Source organism: Ornithodoros turicata, chromosome 4 (assembly GCF_037126465.1).
Source record: "Ornithodoros turicata isolate Travis chromosome 4, ASM3712646v1, whole genome shotgun sequence".
Taxonomy (NCBI): domain Eukaryota; kingdom Metazoa; phylum Arthropoda; class Arachnida; order Ixodida; family Argasidae; genus Ornithodoros; species Ornithodoros turicata.
This window is the reverse complement of record NC_088204.1, coordinates 42,118,636-42,136,833: the sequence shown is the minus strand read 5'-3', so window position 1 is coordinate 42,136,833 and position 18,198 is coordinate 42,118,636. Positions and strand designations below refer to the sequence as shown.

Sequence of the window (18,198 nt, the reverse complement as noted above, 5' to 3'; positions counted from 1 at the left end):
TGTCATCGCCTACTTTTATTTTTAGTCAGTACGTCCTCCAGGGCACACACCAACCACGGCATGATGTGGGAGTGTTAATCCCGATGCACCCAGGGCCTTCAAAGTTGCGACCCAGACACGGTTCCCCTCCAAGGCGCTCGACGGACTAAGTCCCAGTATTATCGTAATACGCATGCCTGAGACTGTACGGCCGGTCTGAAGCAGTTCGAAAGGCAGACGGTCATTTTTTCCGGAACCCAAAGGGCTGACAGGATAGACAACTTTGCGTTGAGTGAGTAATATACAAATGATACCGTTTTGTATTTTATATCGCTTTTATATTAAACTATACAACTTGATAACATTGCCTGTTTCGAGGGCCGTTTCGGAAGCGACCTCTCACCCTTGCAACAGGGGGACAAGTGACGAGATTCAAACCCCGTGATCTTACTTTCACACATACATATTACAAAATCATATTACAAAATCAGCTTAGGACAACTTCAATAACATTTGATATCAAATGATATTAAGCCCCAAAGTTGATGAAATTGGCCATGTGGCCATTTCGAGTGTCGTTTTGGAGACGATTTTGTCAAACGCGACCTCTCAGGGTGCAACAGTGGAACAAGGTACGTGGTTCAAACCCCGTGATCTTACTTTCACATATGCATATTACAAAATCGCTTCGAGCATCTTTAATATTATTGTTATTGTTGCAGATTAAGTACACAGCAGATAATGATAATGCCAATGACACGTCCACACTCTATCTCGTGAAGGCTAGGAATGTCCTGAGCTTCACGCTCGTCATACGCCAAACTTTATTTTCCTCTGGACACGTAAAAACGCGAAGACAAAAAGACGAAGACGGACAGGTTTAACGCGCAAATAATAACTCATATTAACACACTCCCACTCGCGTTAAATAGTCCTTACTGTATGTTTAAACCACATCTGTTCGCACAAAACATGTTCTTTCCTTTTGGGACTGGTTTCGTTAGCCCATCTGCAATCATGTCCTGTGTTGGTAAATATTCCACAACAAAATCCCCGTTCTCAAGCTGGTTCCTAATGTACACGTACTTGAGGTTGATATGTTTAGACCGTTAGTGTTGGACCGGATTTTCAATGATCGTGATTGCAGACTGATTGTCACATCTCGTGGTCATAGCGCGGGCACCGTAACTTTCGAAACCAAGTTCCTCCGAAAAAATCTTTAGTCACTTTCCTTCTTTCATTGCTTCGGTTAGAGCGACATATTCTGCCTGGCAGGTGGAAAATGCTACTGTTGGTTGTTTCACTGAAATCCAGCTAATCGCTCCTTTGGACATTGTGAAAACATAAGCACTTCTTGATCTTCCTGAGCTACCCTCGTTCCAGCTCGCATCGGAATATTCGATGATAGGTTCTTGACAAGCAGTGTATGTTATTGCAGCATTTCGCGTACCTTGTAAATAACGTAAGACAAGTTTAGCCATCTTCCAGTGCTGTATCGTGAAATCTTTGTTAAACTGGCTTAAGTAATTTACAGCGAATGCAATATCAGGACGAGTTCCTTGCACGAGGTACATAAGACTGCCTATGAGGCTCTGGTAGGGTAGATTATCTCGACTTGTGGTCTCTTCTTTTTCCATTTTATGGCGTTCAACTCACGCTTCAAGGTGATCTTCCGTTCCAGGACTCGACCTCGATTCGTTTCCTGCAGTTTCAACCAAACGCCTTTCGCGGTGGCTTGGTTGATGACGTAACAGGCTTGACTTGTGACAGTCTGTACTATTGCATTCAGGGCCTCTTGATCCTTCTGCTGCCAAGCTGTTCCCTGCGCATCATCTTCCGGAGGGTTATTTTCAACTGCGGGCCACAGACCCTTTGCCTTCAGGTAGACTGTAAGCTTGTACCTCCACGTAGGGTAGTTGCTTCCCTCCAACTTCTCGAAGTGGGACGTAGGTAATCCTTCTGCCATCTTCTATATTTAGGATTGACGGTCATCTATTTAATGCTTTCCGTAGCCGAGCCCATAACCTTTGTTGCAGATTAACTACGCAGCAGATAACTGCAAGCCAAAGACACGTCCACACTCTATCTCGTGAAGGGTAGGAATGTCCCGAGCTTCACGCTCGTCATACGCCAAACTTTATTTTCCTCTGGACACGTAAAAACGCGAAGACAAAAAGACGAAGACGGACAAGTTTAACGCGCGGATAATAACTCATATTAACAGTTATATCAAATTATATTAAGCCCCAAAGTTTATGAAATTGCCATTTGGCCATTTCGAGTGCCGTTTTGGAGGCGATTTTGTCAAACGCGACCTCTCAGGGTGCAACATGGGAACACGGTACGGGGTTCAAACCCCTTGATCTTACTTTCAGATATACATATTACAAAATCAGCTTAGGACATCTTTAATATTGTTGTTATATCAAATGATAATAAGTCCCAGAGCTGATAAAATTGGTCATTTGGCCATTTCGAGCGCCGTTTTCGAGGCGATTTTGTCAAACGCGACCTCTCAGGGTGCAACAGGGAACAAAGTACGCGGTTCAAACCCCGTGATCTTACTTTCAGATAGTAACCGATAATTTCGCCGTGTTCTTACTTTCAGATAGTAACCGATCATAATCGCCGATAATTTGATGCGTTTCGGATATACATATTTCAAAATCGCCTTAAGACATCTTTAGTATTATTGCTATATCAAATGATATGAAGCCCCAAAGTTGATGAAATTGGCCATTTGGCCATTTCGAGTGCCGTTTTTGAGGCGATTTTGTCAAACGCGACCTCTCAGGGTGCAAAAGGGGAAAATGGTACGGGGCTCAAACTCTGAAATCTGGATTTCACGTATGCATCCTGTAAAACCAACTGAAGACATTTGTGATATTTTTGGATCAGACCAAATTAAACCCCAAATTTGATTCTTTCTTTCTTTTTTCTTTTTGCCTTCGCGAGTGCCGTTTTGGAAGCAGTTTCCTCAAACGCGACCTCTCCATGTACAGGGGAAACAGGTACAGGTACGCCCTGGCACTACGATTAAAGGGGCTTCGCACGTTTTAAAGGGCTCGATCTGCTGCCGAACGTTGCGGTATACCTCCTGTTACAATCCCAATACAAGCCGTTCATAGTATCTTTTTGGCACCATGATGCAAGTCGTTTGAGTCATTGTAAAGGGCCCTGCTGCCGCCTCTTCCAAACTTTGCGGTAGTCTCCGATACAATCACAGAAGAGGGGCATAACATAAGCCGTCGCGTCTTTGTATGTGTGTAATATGGCTTTGCCACCATGATTAAAGGGGTTTTTGCCCGTTCTAAAGGGCTCTGCTGCAGCTTTTATGGGGTTGCTGTCGCGTCCGTTATAATTCCAGTAGAAGCGCAATAGCTTAAGCCGTTGCGAATACGTATATGACTTTGGAACTATGATGCAAGGGGTATCGACCGTTTTAAAGGGCTCTGCCGCCCCATGTTCCGTATTTTGCGCTAGCCTCTGTTACAATCCCAGTACAAGGGCATGGCACAGGACATTGGTGACATGTCTTTGGCAACATGATACAAGGAGTCTCGCCCGTTTTGAAGGGCTATGCTGCATCCTTTTCCGATAATTGCGTTCGCCTGTGTTATGATCTCGGTAGAATGGTATAGTATAGGTTGTTGATAATAAGTATTTCGCAGCGTGACACAAGGGGTTTTGCTCGTTTAAGAGGGTTCTGCTGAGACATTTTCCGAAAAAAAGCGCACGGTGAAAAGTGCACGCTTCGAATTTGGCGATCGTCAGTGTTATAATATAACCCCAGCAGAATAGCATTGCACAAGCTACTGATGACTTTCTTTCTTTCGCTCCATGATACAGGGAGTGTCGCCCGTTTTATAAGGCCTTGCTGCCACCGTATCCGAATTTTGCGGCCCCCTTTTGCGCAATCGCAGTAGAAATGCATATCATAAGCCGTCATCAATATGCTGTATACCATGATAAAAAGGGTTTCGTACGTTTTACAGGACTCTGCTGCTGCCTTTTCGAAAGTTTGTGGTCGCCTCTGTTGCAATCCCAGTAGAAGAGCATCATAAGGCGTTGATAATATCTGTTTGGAACCATGATTAAAGAGGTTTCGCCCGTTTTAAAGGGCTCTGCTGCAGTATTTTACGGATTTTGCGGTCGCCTCCGTTACAATCCCAGTGGGAAGGGCAATAGCATAAGTCGTCACGGATTTGCATCATGATACAAAGGGTTTCGCCCGTTTTAAAGGGCTCTGTTGGAGCCGTTTCCAAATTTCCACTGTTAAAATCCTAGTACACGGGGCATAAGTTGTTGATAAATGCTTCGCTATGCAGAATACATCAGTGACTCTTTGTGGTTTATTCCTTGGATCCCCCTGCCGTCATCAGGGTTGCAAAAGGTTGTCTTTTTCTTTGCTTTTCGCAAAGAAGTTGGCAAGTGATGCAATGTTTCAGAAGAAGACTGTGGGTGATTTCTTGCAGGTAGACGTGTAAGCGAAGCTTGGACTTCTCTATGCGTGCTGCAATTCGAGAAAAATTGGTTGAGTACCATGAAGGCTCCGTAAAGGATATGTATTTTCATGTGTGATGTCTTTTCCTCAGACTTTAGCACCAGTGCTCGTAGATATCTGCTGCCGTGTAAATGTTCGGACTGCCGGCGACTTGCCGTGCAAATTCACGTTTGTGCCTCGTATCTTGGCAAGTTTTTTCATTGCCATATCGTCGCAACTCTCTCATGCTGAATTCAAACGGCTGGTATCAGCCTTTAGTCCTTTCATTTATCTTCCATTTCATTTCTTGATATAAACGTGATATCGAAGACATCATCGTTATATTACGTAGTCTATATACCAATGCTTAATAGCTATGCGTCCACGGCCCGTACCTGTTTCCTTTGCTACAGCCTGCGAAGTAGTGTTTGGTCAAATCGTTGATTTTCAAGCGACCAAAGAACAAACAAACAGACGAGATCACACACAAGTCGCTCTGTTGTTGTTTCGTGATTGTTCTTTGGTCGCTTGTGGATTTACACCAACCAGCCTAATCTATATACTTCAGACATTTTGTCAAATCGTCGCCCAAGTGGCACTGACTGGCGCCAAATTGCCAATTTCCTCTATTTTAGCTCGTAATAACTCTTGATGCGAACTTGATACACCACCCTGTAAACTTGCTTCCTTGCGTAGTCCTCTGCTATTATGTCAAGCCGGGTCTCAGAGGGTGTGTCCCGGAATGCTGCTGTTGGCTGTATATTCATTCAGGCTTAACCAAAATAACAATCGGGAAATAATCAGACATAATCAGTTACAAAGTGGACAATGGGTAGAACATTTAAAGTGATGAAGACTCATAGAAATTTCAATGCCCAGATTGTTAAAGCCATTAAAGAGAAACTGCATACGTAAACGTAGGGATCATTTCCTGATTAACTGATGGGTAGAATAATACGGATAATAATAATAAGATAAGATAAGATAATAAGATAATAATAATTCTACTAGGACGATGAGAGCAGTTAATACGGCCACTGACCAGCTTATACAAGAACAACAGATCGTTCATAAGACGTCTCCTGCTCAACATAGGCAAACTAAATAGTACAAAATTGTAGGGTAGGTAGGTAGGTAGGCAGGGTAGGTACAATTGTCTTCCGATATACCTATCATAAAATACTCTAATAAACCTTTTGGAATTATCTGGATATCAGACGACCTCGTCGACGATATACAGGGTGTCCCAGAAAACGTGTCATTGAATTATAATAAAAAAAACTACACCTAGAGTCATGCAGTCAACGGCGTTTGTTCTTACTGGGTTTTTGCCACCTCCTCATGTGAATGTTCTGTAACGTAAGTTTAATTATGTAAATTTTTGCGAGCTTAAGTCGGAAATTTGCCCAGTAAAGGTCACTTTTTTACTCCACCAATGTGAAGAGCGTGTCTAATTTAGTCAAATTAATGATAATTGACAGGGATATTCAGGAGATATTCCATCGGAAAAAAATAGCCGAACATCATGCTCTACGGAGGTCGCACAGAATAGCCCGCGATGAATTTTTCAGCGCAATCTTTGTCAGTCCGACGAAAGGAGGTTGGAAACCTAGCCCTCCCCGACATCGCAGAAAGAGATAACACAGGCACAGCTTATCACGTCCGACTTTCGCTGTGATAATGCTTTCCCTCTCCCAATTTTAGGAACTGTTACTTTTTCTACTATCACTCTGTGGGCTGGTATCGCAACCTCCTTTCGTCGCACTGGGAGCGATTGCGCTCAAAAAGTCATCGCGCGCTATTGTGCGGTGCTCCGAAAAGCATGATATTCGGCTATTTTTTCCGATGGGATATCTCGTGAATATCACTGTGAATTATCATGGACTTGAGTGAATTCGGCACCGTCTTCATATTGGTGGGGTAAAAAAGTGACCATTACTTGGCAAATTTCCGAGTTCAGTTCGCAAATATTTACATAATTAAACTTGGAGTACACGACATTCACATTAAGAGATGGCAAAAACCTAATAAGAACAAATGCTGTTGACCGCATGATTCTAGGTGGCGTAGTTTTTTTATTATAATTCAATGACACGTTTAATGGGACACCCTGTATGGTTCCAAACGATAGAGGCAAATTCGGCCTTAGACCTGACAAGGGCAAGGTAAAGTTGCATAAAGCAAGCTGAATTTTTAAGTTCACGTATAACTCTAGATATCAGACCGAGCAGTTGCAGACAATTACGAACAAGCAAGCAGACATGATCAATGAATGACAAAGAAAAATCGATTGTAACACCCAGGTCACGGACCGTTAAATGCCTTTCAAATGTGGTGCTATCAATAGCGTAGCTATGAGAGATGATCTCTCTTTTACGACTGAAGGACACGATTTTGGTTCTCAAAGGGGCCGTAAACAGGTACAAAATGTGCATATTTCTTTGTGTTATGTTATTGAAACTTATGCAGAGAAACCTCCTTGCAATTACTAACGCTCAAAAACAAAAGGCGCTTGCATACGGATGAAATATTCACTGCACTCTTTAGCATTTTAGCTCCGCCCCGCGCTCTAACTTTACGTCATTTTGACGTAGCGCTTTCCTCACCAATTACGATCGAGTGTTCCACGTATGATTTTATTTCAAATGCGGAATTGGACTAGATGAACGTGAATCCTCTTCTATTCAAAATCTAAACAGTTACAGCCTCAAACTGAAAAAGAAATGCGTTTAATTTAGGTATCATACGCGCACTACGTTTTCTGGGCAGTAGCACGCAGCACACCACGAGCGCGAATGAATATCCGGGACTACAGTTCCGGAATCTTAGGGTACATTTATGCTGCAGCATCGCTGCTCGCTGCTCGCTGCAGCTTCAAGCACATCGCTGCTCGCATAACCGCTAGGGTGCGTTTACCCTGCAGATTGCTCAAGATGCTGCTCGCTTTCGCTATATCAGTCGCCTAGCAGCGTTCACTGTGGAAGGATGGAAACGAGGAAAAGTGGGAAGGAGGAAACCGACTTCATCACAACCAATCGCAGGTCGGATTTCAAGACGCCAGTCATCAATGATACCAGGAAGACAAACATGTTTACATTCCTAGGTGCAGCGAGCAGAGCGGCAACACTGTTAGAAAAAAAGGTATAAAGAAGGTATAATAATGGGCTATTGTACCTTTTTTATACCTTCTGTTGCAGATATATACCTTTCGAGGGTATAGAAAAGGGACAAAGTGCCGATTTGTACCTCCAATCGTGCACAGGGTATAAAAGAGGTATGAAGCAGGGATAACGTAACATATTTATACCTCATTATCACGTGTTTATACCTCGTGTACAACATACAACCGAGGCTATACTTCCTAAGGTATAACTGCAGGCTGTTTATACCTTCATCGTTTTCATACCTTTACTTGTACCACGTGTTGAATCACATAATTTACTTTTGTTGAAGCGGTGTCATTTAAGATAAACAGTAATTTGTTTAAGAAACACATACTTCGTTAGAGTTGCATCTACAATCTATAGGTTGAGTTGAGACTGCGTCATATGTGTACCTGAAATAATTAAATCTTGCCGTTCTCACCCATATGGTTGTCCGCCAGGCGAAGGATGCTCTACAGTTTGCCAAGTCGCCAGCCGTATATCAGTATTTGTTGTCCTTTAGATGTCGATATCTGGATTTGATCGATCAAAACTGCCAAACTCGCGGAACAGGTATTCCTCTTTGAACCTTTTCTCTCTCATATTATTTTATTTTATTTTTTATTTTTTTTATATGGGGAACTCGTGTGGCGTACTCGAGCGCTGCTCTCAAATAGTTTGCATGTGTGAGTGTGGTGAAAACGAAAAGAACGCTTTTCTTCTCATCAAATGTTATTTCAACTCCCTCTACTAAAATTTTGTCGCAAACTGGATTGATGATGATGATGATGATGATGATTGAAAGACAAAACTGGGATTAGAATATACCTCTGCAGGGGTACAGTTTATGTGAAGAAAAGGTATAAATTATATACCTCCACTAGGGTATAAACTATATATACCTTTCCGGAGGGTATAAATTTATACCCTAAAAGGTACGAGTTATTGCACGGGCGATTTATACCCTAAAAGGTATAAATTTTTCTAACAGTGAAGCAGCGGCGAGGATAAGCGAGCAGCCTTGCTGCAGGGTAAATGCACCAACAGAGAGCTCTGTGTTTGACCTGTCATCGCCAGAAGTCAGGTAGTCCCCGGGCATGTTCAAACATGTTTGGCAGCATTGTTGTGGCGATGATCATGGCGTGCATCTTTGGCAAGCAGCGATGCTGCAGCATGAACGCGCCCACAGAGATACATGTGTTTGTTTCGTCATCGCCAAACAGCGATGTGCCATGTGCCAGCAGCGATGCTGCAGCATAAATGTACCCTTAGGTAGGTGCGCGATGGAACATCTTCGTCATCTTCGAATGGTTCCGACAACTGGGCTGCCGTACTTTGGTTTGAGCCACGCAGCATCGCGTCATCATCTCGCGTGGTACAGTGGATAGCGTGCTGGCCATGTCACGTCGTGACTGGGAGGAACCCGGGTTCGAATCGCGTCATGTGATAGCAGCCCAACTGTTGACGTTTGCGCCAGCCGGAGATGTTGAAGATGTCATGACGTTGAATTTCGGAACCACGGAGCGCAAGACGTCGTTTCACACAAACAAACTGAGCGCTCCGACTCACAGCTGATAACGAAGTATGTTTATTGGCTGGTAATTTGAAACGTCATGTGCGCAGCTCGGCCCCTCCGATTCGACGGCAAAACGCTACGTAGCCATGTGGCGTATGCCTGGTGGAGAGAGGCTCGCTGGTTACTCATCTTTGAAAGCAGTTATATGGGTCAATGAGCTGGCACGAGCCGAACGAAATGTATATATTTGGGTATTATTATCTGCGTTCTTTCATGGGGTGTCATTATTTCAGAAATGTTTGGTGGCCTGTTTACGGCCCCTTTAAGGGGTTCAAGACAAAGTAATTCTGTTTACACCAAGTACAGAGCGCCTCAATATCACTTTGCAATAAATAACAATCCAGGTAAGTCCCAATCTCTCGAAAAAATCTTCATATCATCGGCAAAACGTTCCAGTGTTTCACGCATGACGGCAAGGATGACAAATATCAGGAAGGGAAGAGGACCAAGGTTCGAACCTTGAGGCACTCCTGAGGTGGAACAGTACCAGTGTGAGAATGGCAGAAGCTACCTCTTAACTTAAATAAGTTTGCGGTAATGAGTGTCGCTCGCAAAAGGAAACCTCTCACCTTTGATTATTATATTAACTCAATGAATCTCTCAAGGGTCTCAGAGTACACATATCTGGGCGTCATACTTACGTTAGACTTGTGCTGAAATCCAATCCAATACATAACAAGGAAGGTTAACAAGAAATTATGGTTTCTAAAACGTCATTTTTGTGAATGCACAACACATACTAGGGTGATTCCACGTAAGATACAGCAGGTTGGTCTGACGGTGGTCTCAGATTTTGCTTGAAGAGCTATATGTTGTTCGACGATATCTCTCGGTGACGAAGCCGTTTGTTTCAAGTCTCCATGTCGATTCCTTGCCGCTAAAAAAAAGAAAAAAGAGGAAAAGAAAAAATGAGCGTGAAGTCAGTTGGAATTCGCTTTTACAGCACTTTTCGTTTTTCCGAACTTTGACCGTTCCTGGCGGAGGCGCGACGCCCTGTAGAACCCTTTGTGATTTTTTTTTTCTTGTTGAACGAATAGAGGACAGTGGACAGGGATATACAAAAATGCTGTACGAAATCCCATCTTTATGTAAAAAAAAATGACAACTCTGTGGCGCCGACGCCACGTAGATAATGCAACATGTTCTTGCATATTCTGCAACCGCAATCCTTTACACAGTCACAAAAAAATTGGCTGGAATGTGTGACCTAGTTTCCGATTTTTTTTCCATTTTTGTTCCCCTACTGTGTGTGACACGTTTAACTTACAAATATCAAACTTATGTCATCGGAAAGCACATCTCACGACGCAGAAAATGATATATTGCTCATGATAAACTTTTCAATAGACGCCACGCAAAAGGGCCCGGAATACAACAGTGAAGTGACCGGCCAAGTTTGCCATTTTTGTGCACCCCTGTCCACTGTCCTCTACCCGTACAAGAAAAAAAAAATACTAACGAAGGTTTCTTCCGGGCGACGCGTCTCCGCCAGCGGCGGCCAAAGTTCGGAAGTTCGCCAAAGTTCGGCCTAAATCTGAGACGTCGTCCGGACCAACCTGCCTAATCTTACGTGGAATCACCCACTAAGTTAACAACATTCAGAATATTTGTCCGACCTATTTTCGAATATAGAGATATTGTTTGGGACCCTTACACCATAGGGAATGCCCGGCTTCCTGAATCCGTTGAAAGCAGAGCGTTACGTTCTATTTGCAGGTCGTACCATCGTCACACCGCTGTTGCTCCTCTTTAAGCACGGAGTGCGTTAATACCACTACAAGAGCCTAAAAAGACCCATAGAGTCCAGTTCCTTTTTCAATTACTCAGTGATCAATTTCGAATCCATCATCAGGATTACATCACTCCACACGTACGCAGATCTACACTGCTAAGCCACCAGCGCACACTCAATGCATTTCAGTGCAGGACTGACTGCTTTAAATATTGATTGTTTCCTCGAACCGTCGAAGAATGGAATTCTCTGTCATCTGCTTCAGGGATCAGAACCGGAACTGAACCCGAACCGAAAACAAAAAAAACTTATTTTCCGTCGAACCCGAACCGAAACTGAACCCATAAAATTGATACGGCTACTGGTTCCGGAATCGATTCGAAGGTGAAATAATTGTACTACTGACCGACCTATTTTTTCGTTTGGTTAATTATTTTTGTATAATGTCAGATGCGAGTAAGTTTGTGACTATAGCGCCGGGTTCTTTTTTGCCGGAGCACAAGAGGGCCCTGACCGGGTTTTGCCAAAGGACTTCCAGCGCTTCCAGCACTTCTCCTTTCGTTTGCAACAGATGGCCACGAGAGTGCAATACAGTAAAATACAAGTAAATAATAAATGTGTTTATTACCTGTCTTGCGTTTTCGCCTGCTTTCATGAAAGGTACCTGAAACAGTAATCTCACACCTTCCCCTTACAACCGTGTACGGTGAGGGTAAGCTCGCTTTCATGTAGCAAAATTACTGCCGATGAACCAGTTAAACCAGGACCGCAAAAGGTAACGGTTCAAATCTCTGTAAATGTCCAGGCCGCTGGCCGCTCCTTTTTTCCTTTTTCCCTGAGCTTAACCAGAACTGAACCGATATGCCTGAACCGGCTCAAGCTGATAATTTCGGTTCAGCGGAGCTAAACCCGAACCGAACCAATATGCCTGAACCCGAACCCGAAGCGGAGCGAAAAAAAAAATAATTTCCGATCCCTGCTGGTCAGGTCTCACTCAAGGCATAAAGGCTGTTGCATGATGTGGTATGTGCTCCGTTCACTGCAGGCGCAGTGAAATAGCAGTACCTCGTCAGTGAGATGGCAAAGTGGATTTTTCTCATTAGACCTAGTCCTCCCAGAACATTATTATTTTCTAACACATCTAACAGTGAAGTGAACACAAAATATTAGTCACATACATCCCCGCAGAGGCATGTGAAATGTAGAGGAAGACGTCTTTTGTAAGTAAAAACTGCATATTTTTTTCCACAGGTGAGCACGACAAGACATCAAACACAATCGGGTCACGCTTCAACAAACGTAAGTACTGCTGCTTTTGCAGTACAAAATGCGTCCCACTTATAAGATTTGGAAACACCCCATTCACGGTAACCAAAATAAAGTGTTCCTTTAGCATGCAAAACCGGATCTAAATTAACTGTGATTTGCACTAGATGCCACACTTGAGCCAAATTTGTTACATTTGAGCCAAATTTGAGCCAATAAGGGAGAAATCCTGACAAAACGGGTCCCATATTGGACCCGTATCGCGAATACCCAACCTGTATTTGTCCAATATTGTGTGACGCTTCGGTATAAACAGATAGAGGTTTCCCCAAGAGGCTTCATATCTCGTGGCCAGATGTTTGAATCGTTTCAGAGGTAACACCTGTGTGCTGTGGAACCAGCACATTTCGTAACGGACGTTGAAGCTCATATACAATCTAAAAGCAGAACTTCACCGCATAGCACATTGTGCGCCAACATTTTCATTACCATACACCCAAACTGACACAAAAAGCCGTACGCCCCTCTTTCTTGGAATCAGAAGCGATAGCCATCTCAGTTGTGGCAACGGTTGGCGTTTATTCCGCTAGCACAGCATACAAACGCTCCCTCAACACGTGCTTCAACACGTTATAGCTATGTGGTAAATATGCTCGTCTTTCTTGTTGGGAAGAAAAGGGATCAAGAAAAGCAAACAGACGATCTCCCAAATATGGTCCACACCATTTGCAATGTTATAATGATAGCACTGCTCTATCGTACACGGGCTGTACGTACGCAACATAACGTCGCTGCCTTCGTTGGTGGTCGTTGTTCCCCGCATTCGCCGTTCTCTCTCTCTCTCTCTCTATTCTTTTCTTTTTTTTTTTGTCGCCGGTCCTTACCCAACTGTGCAATGATACTACAGCCCGTCACCGACCTGCTATCTCAGTTTACGCTCTCCGTCAGGGGCGGATCCAGACCCTCGGTTTGAGGGGGAGCGGTTTCTTTGTCGGAGCGCGTAGTGGGGAGGGGGAGCGTACCGACGCTCTGGGAGCGATCGCCCAACCAGCCCCCCCCCTCCCCCAGTATCTTGTCTTGTCATTACCACTTGTGTGATATGGAAATGACTTGTATCAGAATGACGGTGATTTGTCGAATACTTTGCTGCGAAAATCCTAATATGGACTGGCACCAAATCCCCCGCTCCATCCCTGTTGTTCTGCTGTCTCAGTATACCGATCCCCATGCTACCCTCACTTGGACCTCCTGCGCACACCTCCGCTTTCCTGAAGTCCAAGCCTATTGGCTTACCTTACTTTGTTACCTTACCCCTTCCATGACCCCATGCTGCCATTATGGTAGATGCTTCAAATGTTGCAATTGGCGCAGTTCTCCAGCAGTTCGTCAACGGGAGCTGGGCTCCACTGGCCTTCTTCTGCAGAGGCTTGAACGCCACTCAAAGTCATTACAGTCTTTAGCCGGGAACTCTTTGTCGCCTTTCAAGCCGTCAAGTACTTAGGGTTCTTCGTGGAGGGCCGCACTTTTCGCTTTGAAGGTCATCTCCTGGTCGACTAGGAAGGAGTCAAAACGACGATAAAAACCGGAGACACGGAACAGACATTTTTCTGTTCCGTGTCTCCAGTTTTTATCGTTGTTTTACAATGTACCAGCTCGCCTGCACCCTTGCACTTCTATCATTGATGTTCCCACATGCAGGATTTGGAAGTCTAGCCTTTTCTCCCGACCTCTCTGAGTCCGTTCTTCGTCCTGTGGCACTGTTTGCCCTTTGCAAGTTTGGGATCGCCATTGCTAATGTGGATGTGGAGATCTGCACCCTCAAGTTATGTCTTCGCCACCAAGTCTTGCCTCCCCGTGGATTAATCCCGCTTGATTTTACCCTCTTGCCTCGGCACTCCTCGTATAAGCTCCTCCGTGTACAGAATAATCTGTTGGTCTCTCATCTGAAAGACCTGCGTGCCATTGTGGATAAATTATGGTTCTTAGTGCTTGGGCCCGATTTTAGACTGACAGCATACTTTCATCAGTGGACACGACTTATGTGTTGTGAGTTTGGTCGTGGCTGGGCCCGTTCTAAATCGCACATCGGGTTCCGTAGCAAAACCTGTGAAGCTGTGTACAGCGCCAATGACGGCGGTTTTCTGAATTTAGCCAATGTGTCTCTCTCACCCCAAGTTTCGTATGTTCTCTCGAAAACCCCCAAGTTCTGTGTTCCAATTAAGCCGTCTAAACTCGAGGTGGCTTCCGCTGTTCAGACTGTAGCCTCTAGGATACACGAACCCTATGCGAAAATGGCATTTGTTGAACAATGTGTGGGGCGCCTACCCTCTTCCGCTATGTCGTCTGGGGATTGCAAACAACTGTCCAATGTTCTAGGTACTGTAAAGCGTGAACTAAAAAACATGGCTTTGGCTCTTGTTGAGTGTGACAAATCTGGCCAACAAGTGTGTGATGTTTCTCCACATTGAAAGCCACCCATCATCGCACGGAGCATTAAAGTGGTATATAACATGGCCAAAAACTGCTGTCATCTTGTGAAGCAGTATGTGGAAAGCATTCCCACAAAATATTTCTGTCCAAAGTTGTTTCACCACGGTGCAATTAATTTGGAAAATCGCTGCCGCGGTGACAGGCCGGAGCGCTCCAACTGCAGACCACGCCCACTCTACTGTGACGTTGGTGGTAGAGAGCCCCTCATTCGTTCGTAGGAAAAACCGTCTGCTACAAACATTGCAAGCTGTTTCTTGTTGACTTCCATTCTTTATATGATTTATATCACGTTTTCTAAAAAAAAAAAAAAAAGCATATATGCAGCCTGAGAAAATAAGATTACGATCACAAGAGCAATATATCCGTGGCTTCTGTGCAATCTCAGAATTCACAGTAGCAGAAAGCAAGCGATGGCGGCGGTATTGTGGCGCCACCTGTTGCCACTGAACCAACTGCGCGGTGAAAACGGTCGGACAGGCTGTACACTGACGGTAACCACGGGTTTTTTTGCTGTACAAGCGCAGTTAATTTCGGGCTGCACCACTCGTTCCTCCCGTGGTGTTTGCGGTCCCAAAAAATCGTGGTTGTGTCGTGGACAGCCTTCAAACCCTCCGTTTCGGACATCACGTAGCCGGAGAACGCATGGCGTCTCCGAAGCGGTAGCAGACGCTCCGGCCTGCGCGATGTTGCTCACCTCGATCATGTGATCGCAGGTCCAATGAGGAGCGTCCTTTCCACTTGCGTCACATAGTGACACACGTGGTGGCGCCCATCACGTGCCTATCGTGAAGGCGAAGGAGGGTGTTTCGCGCACGGGAGGTTCGGGGAGCTATTCGCGACTCCAGCGAACTATAGGTGGCGCAGCGGCGTCTCAAAATGGAGGTCGAGTCCAGGTTCCCGCTTGCTTCTTCGCCTGTTGCAAACTTAGGTTTAGGTGAAATATTGAGTTTTTTGAACTGCACTGCTGATTCAAGATGTTTCGTGGCAGCGGAGAGGCTTCTTGCCGCAGGACATTTGCTTCTCACTGGCGTGGTTGAACGAACTTCGTCCTCTATAGCAGTCGTCGGCCTGTGCGTTCAAACGGCGGGAATAAATGATCCGCCGCACCGTGTCCATGCCAACTTTGCGACCGCACAGGACTGCCTCAGAATTACACAAGGACAGTGCAGCTGCACTGCAGGAAAATCAGAAAAGTGCAAGCACACATCTGCACTTCTCCTACGATGTTACAGGTGAGTCGCTGCTCTCACATGTGCTGCTTGTCTGTGCGTGTTTTGTGCGTCATGTGTTAAGCGATATTTCTATGCGTTTTAGGAGCGGCCTGTCATCATTGCCCGACATCAGTTGCACCGACATTGAGTGCGCATGGGCGTCTAAGAAAAAGAATGTGCAACAAATGTACAATCCCGTGCCTCTCCAAGATTTTTGTCACGTCGAAGCACCAAGGAGGTCTTCTGTTCCTGCAGAGAAATCGCTGGAGTACAGCAAAAGGCTGAGAGCGCTGTGCCCTGACTCTGCAATTGAGTTGCAAAGGTACAGTCCCTGCTACAGTATGCTAGATTTTAAGAACGCATATTCACAGAACAATAGTCCCCGCTTTTGCATGAATGAAGGTGTCCTCGTATATGTGCTAGGACGCTAAAATGTTTCTGTTCATTTTACACTTGCTTGCTCATGCTGTTTGCACGCACAGAACTCGAAGAAGAAAGCCGAGGCCTCCAGCGGAACCCCAACCACATAACAGTGAGGCGCATTTGAACTAATCTCCTGTAGCGATGTGCGCAGAAAAACTGCATATTGCCTGATATAGTAGTCTGCCTTAGGAGTACAGTAGATTGTACGATATTGTTCACTTAGATTTACAGTGACCTGTCCTAGCTATTTTGCATTCACATTAAGCCTCTAGCAGTTTTAACAGATAAGACAATTGCATGAATCCTGTCCTTCTGAATGCTTTATATGATGCTGCATACTGCACATGGCATTTTCTGCATGTTTGCATGCATATTTCAGGACTTTGTAGTCAGATTGCTGTTCCCTCCTGAACGTCATTGTTGTTACTGTTTTTAAATTAATGTCATTCTGCAGTGTGCTGACCTCTGTAAGTTTATGCGTTCTTCTCTTGTTACTTTGACCTCTTTCAGGTCCTTTGCCACTACTGCAGTTGCTGCACCATAACAGATTTGAGTTACAGAAAATGGATCGTGCACAGATATACACTTGGCTGTGTGAAGCATATTCCGCCGACAAGCTGGATCAAATTGAAGGGACCACAAGGGAACAAGCAAGGTGCCAGGAATGGCATGACTACCGCAAGGGTCTCGTGACTGCTAGTGTTGCTAATTCATGCAATCAAAGAGCAACTCACATACTTGAAACAGGTGCTCAAGAAAAGACTGAGTCTTCCATGGGTCTCATTTTACACACAAACAAGGTCTGTACACAGAATATAAGGATTGATACAATAAATGAGCCAGAAGCTAAAAAGGCTTATTTAGGACAGCTGGAAGCCAGTGGCCACAGTGTAGTGATAAGGAACACTGGCCTGGTGCTTCAGGACCAGAACCCATTGTTTGCGTGCTCACCTGACGGAATTGTGACGTTCTCATGTTCATGTTGCAGTGGGACAGAGGTGATCCTAGAAGTGAAATGCCCAGTGAAACTCCTTGAGAACTCGTTTTCTGATTTCCAGAAGAAGCTAATTAAAAAAGAGTACAGGATTCAAACGGCTATGCAAATGGGGATATGTAAACTGAAGCAGGCACACTTTTTTTGTATGGGCTAGGGAAGGCCAATCGTGCTGCTGCACTGTAGATTTTGACTATGTGCTGTTCAACGACTTAACTGTTCGTGTTACGAGCGTGTATCAAAAGTATGTACTAGAGAGCAACTTCGGGAGGAGTAGGTTGAGGACACCCTATCAGTGGCCATGAGAGCACATCAGTCAAATACCGTGCAATAAAAGTATATGTGAATAATTGAGTGTACCTGTAGAGTTATCGTTCTTATCGTAAATTCTACCAATACGTCAGTTGTGTGAAACAGCAGTGAAATCAATACACTGTAGCAACCAGGACTTGAGATGAACTTTTATTCTAGGAATGTTCGTCCAGCCTTCTTCACACATACACACCTCAGAACAATTTGTGCAATATTTACATTCAGAAACACAAAGTATCCAGCATCCACAACCTGCCATAATCCGGAAAGATTAGACGCTACAAAAAGCGGTTGTTAAATTTTAGCCGCAACATTTTTAGATTATAGAAAAGCATCTCGCTTGCATATAAAAATTCACAGCTGGATATCTCAAAGCATGTGTGCGTTTAAGAAGAGATGTAGAAGAGCTTCAACGAGGATTGTCCCCCGTTCTGCTATATCACTTTTGCATGGAATTAATTAGTCATCTTGTATTTACATACCCTCTTCAAGACTGTATACCCTTGGCCATATAACTCAACTGCAAAAATGACATCTGTGATGCTCTTATGGCTTCTTTATTAAAAAAATGTTTCGAACAATGATATGA

General features: G+C 44.4%; 1 protein-coding gene across 1 annotated transcript in view; it reads left to right on the top strand.

Annotated features, from left to right (window-relative positions):
* LOC135392378 (uncharacterized) overlaps positions 1-18,198 on the top strand; it is a 322,651-nt gene that overhangs the window by 33,368 nt on the left and 271,085 nt on the right. The window contains exon 7 of the mRNA XM_064623094.1: positions 12,165-12,212. Coding sequence (XP_064479164.1) covers positions 12,165-12,212 — 48 coding nt within the window. The remainder of the gene's footprint in view (positions 1-12,164; positions 12,213-18,198) is intronic.